A 6,000-nucleotide genomic window follows, 5' to 3' on the forward strand; every position below is an offset into this window, starting at 1 on the left:
AGACACGATAAATTAAATCATCAAAATGCGTTACCCACAGAATTCTTTTTGCTTTTTGCAAGCCCTGTGGAAAGATGCCATGGGAGACATTTTTAGTCCTTGAGTTTACAGAAGGTCATTTCTGCTGCAGCTGTCTATACCACCAGCTACAACGGGCTTGTTTTCTTTCTTTCCTTCCTTCCTTCCTTCTTTCTTTTTTTTTCTTACTTTTTTCCAATACAGAGTTTCTCTGTGAAGCTGTGGCTGTCCTGAAACTCACTCTGTAGACCAGGCTGGCCTCAAGCTCACAGAGATCCACCTGCCTCTGCCTCCCTGAGTGCTGGGATTAAAGGCGTGCCACCACCACCTGGCTACAGCAGGTTTTCTAAGATGAGTAGACAGGCTATATACAAACATTGAATGGGAAATTAATAACAACAGTTAGCTGAGTGCATGGTTTTATGAGCATCAAGGACCATAAACAAACAGGTTTGACCCTTGCCTGGAAATCAACGGAAAACCCTTCGTTTGTTGTTTTTAACTCACGCAACCCAATGGACTTATTCATTCTGTTTTGTTTTGCTTGTTTTTTGAGGCAAGATATCACTCTGTGGTCTGGGATGTTTAGGAACTGAAGATGAGTTCCCTACCTCCATCTCTCAAAAGCAAGAATGACAGGCTCGAGCCATCACACTGCCTGATGTTCATTCTTTTATATTCTTTAAGCTTTGCTTAACATTTTTTTGTGTGTGTGTCTTAGCTGAGCAGTACTCAGAGAACAGATTTTTTTCGTCAGCTTGCACCAATGGCTTGTGTTTAGTTCAACCAAAAAATTGGGGGGGGGGGCGGAGGATAAATAACCCCAAATGTCAGGTTATCAGAACTCAGGAGTTAAAGGTCCCTGAAGCTTATATAATTCCACCATCCTATCACACACTTACTTTGTGTCAGACAACATAACAATCTAATTCAACCTTTACAAGGATAAGAAGGGATATTATCCTGTTTTATATAGAAAAAGCTAGAAATGGCATTTAGGCAACTTTTCCAAAAATTTAAAAATGTTAGGTCTGGAATTCTAACACATAACTGTCTGACTCAAAATGCCTGAGCCCCCGCCGCCCACAGCGGCTGACACTCATCCTTCCTCATCCAACAGACACGGCGCAACCCTGCCTATGGCTCCTCTGGTGCCCTGTTGCTGACTAGAAAAATCAAAGCATGCTGCAGGAACACCACGCTCTCATCTGCTACCCATAAGCCCCTCCTGCCGCTGAGCTGCTGCAGGGTTACACCTACTTCCTCCAGTGGAAGACATTCCCAGCTCTATTGCTGTTGTGTATTGTGTGGATGAGATTGGCTCTCCCTGAACTGCCAAGCCTGCCTTTGAACTCGTGTTCCTGACTCCCTTGTGGAATCCTCCAGACCCACAGTCACCGCACCACCCCCTCTCTCGCTTTCCTTTCCTGTTCGGCCTAAGGCTCTTCTTCTCCTCACAGGCGGGAACCAGTGTGAGAACTCCCAACTGTTGCATCATTTCTTGATTGAGATCCCAGAAGTATGGATAACAATTCCAGATGATTCCAGCCTGAAAAGGTACTGACCCCTAAAAGAGCTGCCGAGCTACTGCTAGGGGCAGTCTAGTCCGAATTTCTAGTTAGAATTTCTACCAGTAATGGTACCTGTGAAAGTTGCCAATGGGATAATTTAACCTTAGCTGTTTTTATAGATGATGCTATACATGCTATGATTCAAGCTCACCCTGAAGCTACATGTAATTATCCCAGAGTATCTTACCTTACTGATCATTGTTGCTTAGTTACGATGGTTTACCAGTTCCTACCCCAAGGATCCCACCACCACATCTAACATGCACAGCTTTCGTCTTCTCTACTTGTGGTAGAGAAGGGCAGGTTCACCTTAACACACATCTCCACCAAGTATGCCAAAGCGGAAACCCAATTGCCAGAATGGTGCTGCTGGGCAGTGTCACGGATGAGTTTGCGGCTCTCCTGTGCTAGATGACTTTCTCTTGTCACTCTGGACTCCGAGGACCCTTTCATCCATTCATGGCTCACACCTACAAGACCATCAGTCCAATGGAGGACATGGCCAGCATCTCAGCCTGTCTGTTCACCTGCCACAAAGGGAGGTCCTAACAGGCTAACTTATCCAGCGTTCCAGCATACAGCCTGACATCAGGAGCTTATATACTGACTGGAAACAAATTAGGCTCAGCTATGCTACAGGCTAGTTGTTCCCGGGTGGTACCCTTCCAAAGAAACAATAAGTCATAAGAAGAGTAACCAAAGTGGAAGAGAATTCAAAATTTGACTTTTAAAGAAACCCCTTACTGGAAAAGGCAATGTAATGTAATTCCATTATCAAATAATTCTTTGGTACATACAACTCAATCACACTCATGAATTAATTTACAGAGTGAACTGAGGTTTATCTTCTGATGAACTCAGCAGCAGACTTTATGCAACATTCAAAACTGTCGACTAAGTCTAAACCTAGTATGGAATAAACTCTAAGCTTGGAACTTGCCGGATTCAATATCTGTACAGCAGCAGTAAGGCTTTCGTAGCTTGGTTCGCATTTGTAAGAGCATGTCAACACATTTAGACACGAGACATCTTAGTCTCCAGGTGACTTGTTGAACACTATAGACATAAACTTTGGAAACAGTAAAGGTGTCAGTTCCAAAGAAGTCTATTCTGTGCAGGGACACCTTCTCCTTGCCCATTCACAGATTCTACACATCTTTTCCAGCAGGAAGATAAGATAGATAAATAAAATTCACCCAGGAAATAGTTCAGAGTCTCTCCAAATCCTGATAGCATTGCATGAATCCCTGGACATTCATGTTTTGATTACAGGATGAGCCACGTGAAACCAAAGTAACAGAATTTAAAACTATCTGCACACAGATTTAGTGTAACTTACTGACAGATGCTGGTGGATTCTGTATTGCCAAAATCACACACGTCACAGTAAAGCATGGTGTGCCTGCCATCCAAGGAACTCTAGAACCTGCAGCTTCTTCCAGCCTTGCAGGATCAGGGAAGGCATGTCAGCAAGGAGCCTTCTGCTGGAGGCACCCAGAGAGTTTAATTATAGACCAGTCTGCAGATGAAGACCCTGCATCCCACCCTTGCTCAGAGGTCTGCTCGGCAAACAAGACGCTCGATCACAGCAAAGATACTTACGGTAGAAGTTCCTTTTCACGCGTGGGTTCATCATTTGGGGATGTTTTCATCAGGAGTTATCATGCTTTTGATCTTTAACGCCGTTCTTCCTCCAAGGTTTCTGGTCCGTAATGTCCAAAACAGAGTCACTTGAACTAACGAGCCATCGTCCCATACTGTTTCTTTTGTGTGTGTGAATGTCACCCTGTAGATCGATTTCCTGTCCAAAAACACTCAAATTGAACAAGCGCTGCTCTGTGCAAGTGAAGTGTGCTCCTCGGGTCCTCTGTTTTTGCAGTTTAGTTCAGGAAGAAAACCCTGATTAAATGAGGAATCATATCCCAGTTGTTCCAGGGAACCTAAAAGACAGACGCTCCCTCCTTATGAATGGGCTTATCAAAGTTGCTGGGATCGTTTGTTCTCGCTAGCTTGTGTCTGTTCTACTATTTACCCACAAATCATCCACGTGCCTTGTGCGGCCCCAAGTCCCACCCCATAGCCGCAGAAACACAAGCACAAACTATATTTTCAATTCGGGCTTCGCACACTTTGAAGTCCATAATGCTTTCCATTCCTGAAAGGACAAAGAGATCTACATTGTCAAAGTTTATTTTTATGCTCATGTGCTTGCTAAGTGCAGTGGCAAACAGACGTCCTGTGCCTGGTGTACTATGACTGGAACCTATTAATACAAACAGATGAATCGCTGGCCGGGCTCCATAGAGGCTTTTACCTCTTTATTTTTTTTTTATCTTATCTAAATTGCATCGATTATCTTTTTTTTTTTAAACGTTAGGAATATCATCAGTTTTATATCCTGGTTTGTTTTCAGTGGGTTGGGATAGAGAAAAATAAGAACCCAGTTTCAAGGGGTATTTGCTGAGATAAGAAAGCTATTAAAGTTAGAGTCTCCTAGACCAGAGCAGAGGGACGTTCAGAGACCATAAAAGTGACAACAAACTTTAAAAAATATTGGAAGCTGAAACAAGAGTGAGGAGCAAAGGAGACAGTGAAGGAGGGAAAAAGAGCCTTGACTATCGGCAGTAATTCTTAACATATTTTCTTACTGTTGGAAGGCAAACTGCTCTGGTTTGTATAACCCCCTACCGGTCTGCTCAAACCACCAAAATCAGCCGGCTTGTCATCCAATACCGGCCCGAGACTGTGGAAACACGTCGTTGCTCCGTTAAAGCCGTAACAAAACACAGCTGAGCAGGGAGCGTGAGGTGCGGGGTGACCCTGAAGTAACGCGATCCATGTTGTGGAGTTTCCATCCTAGATCTTAAACATCTGTGTTCAAAACACTCCTATGTGGCCCTGTGCATTAGATGCTGGCGGGAAGTAACCTGATCTTTCCATCACACAGGGACAATCCATGCTATTGAAATCATGCAAGAGACATATATTCACTTTTATGAACATATTTTAAAAAGTCCCTCCTGTGTGCCCCTGTGTGTGCACCATAGCAGACTCATCCCAGCTGGTTTGGCCAGAGCTAAAGGGGGACTTTCAGCTAGCCTTGCCTGAACTCTGCTCCTGGGACACCTTTTGCTCAGTGACAGTGATCCAAGTGAGATTTGCCTCTGTAGAGAGACCTGGAAAAGGAAATAGAAGAAACAGTCATGCTAACTGGACCAGAGTGCAATCCTTGACCTTTGTTTCATTTATGTGCTCTTAAGCTAAAATCTGAAGGAGGTGACAGCCACTAGCACCCTGAAGAATAAACAGAATCAGATGGCGGCTGTCTTGTAAGCTTTATGGGAAAGGGCTCCTGCATTTCCACGTCGTGGAACACCACAGTTAAGAGGATCCATTCGGTGCTGAAGTGAGGAAGTGAAGTCGCTTTAAATTAGCACCTAAGCATTTGCCAGTCCCCTAATGGCCATGGGCTCGCTTTTTATATTTGCACAAGAGAAGGATGGCATTGTGAAAAGAATGCCAGTGAGGACAGGCAGATGCTTCTGGAACAAAAGTCACTCTGGGAATAACAAATGGTTTGTAAAATATGGGACTGAGAGATAAGAGCTGTATTAGTCTAGATATATGGTAGATAGATAGATAGATAGATAGATAGATAGATAGATAGAGTGAGAGAATGAGAGAGTGAGAGAGACAGAGAGGAAGGGATTTGATAGTCCATCCAGTCCAACAATAGCTGTCTGCCTATCAGTGGAAAGTTCACATATCCACTAGTTTGTTCAGTCCATGAGGCTGGGTGTATTATCTCCTCTTCAGTGTATACTGGAATCCCAGAGAAACAGGCTCTAATGCCAATGAAGGAATGAACTTGCCATTGAGAGCAAGAGCAAGCAGGCAAGGAGCAAAAGCGTCCTTCTTCCATGTCCTTTATATTATATAGGCTCCCAGCAAAAGACGTTGTCCAGATTTAAGGTGCATCTTCTCATCTCCAAAGATCTGGGTTAAAGGTGGGTCTTCCCAGTTCAAATTAATTAATTAAGAAAAATTCCTCACAGATGTCCCAAGCCGCTTGGGTTTTAAAGATGTAATCGAGTTGACGACCAAGAATAATCATCAAAAAGATGACTCTAATAATATCGGTGCAAGGTTCCTGTGGTTCAAAAAGGGAAACATCGTCACAGGGGCTATTGGGAGGCCATCCCACTCAGCAAGCTTCTATAGTGCCCTCGGTGATGTGCTGAGAACACAGGCAGCTTGTGATAGTTGGAAAATTTAGACTGGTGTCTGAGCTGGGTTGGGTGAGCACTGGAATTTGTCATACAGGAGGTGGAAATACTTCCAGGGTGGTGGGACAGGCATAGCACACCCAACAGTGAGAAGCATCAAATGCTAGGTTGTTTTGGAGAAGAAA

The 6,000-nt window shown here is 43.9% G+C and overlaps 1 protein-coding gene across 1 annotated transcript in view; it reads right to left on the reverse strand.

Moving 5' to 3' along the window:
• Kcnk2 (potassium two pore domain channel subfamily K member 2) overlaps window positions 1–3,557 on the reverse strand; it is a 188,220-nt gene extending 184,663 nt beyond the window's left edge. Inside the window, exon 1 of the mRNA XM_041635438.1 lies at window positions 3,192–3,557. Within this exon, the coding sequence (XP_041491372.1) occupies window positions 3,192–3,225 (34 nt within the window). The 5' untranslated portion in view covers window positions 3,226–3,557. The remainder of the gene's footprint in view (window positions 1–3,191) is intronic.
• Window positions 3,558–6,000: the final 2,443 nt, after the last annotated feature.

The sequence above is a fragment of the Microtus oregoni genome, unplaced genomic scaffold (assembly GCF_018167655.1).
Source record: "Microtus oregoni isolate MIOR12 unplaced genomic scaffold, Mior012 000047F_ref0000412, whole genome shotgun sequence".
NCBI lineage: Eukaryota > Metazoa > Chordata > Mammalia > Rodentia > Cricetidae > Microtus > Microtus oregoni.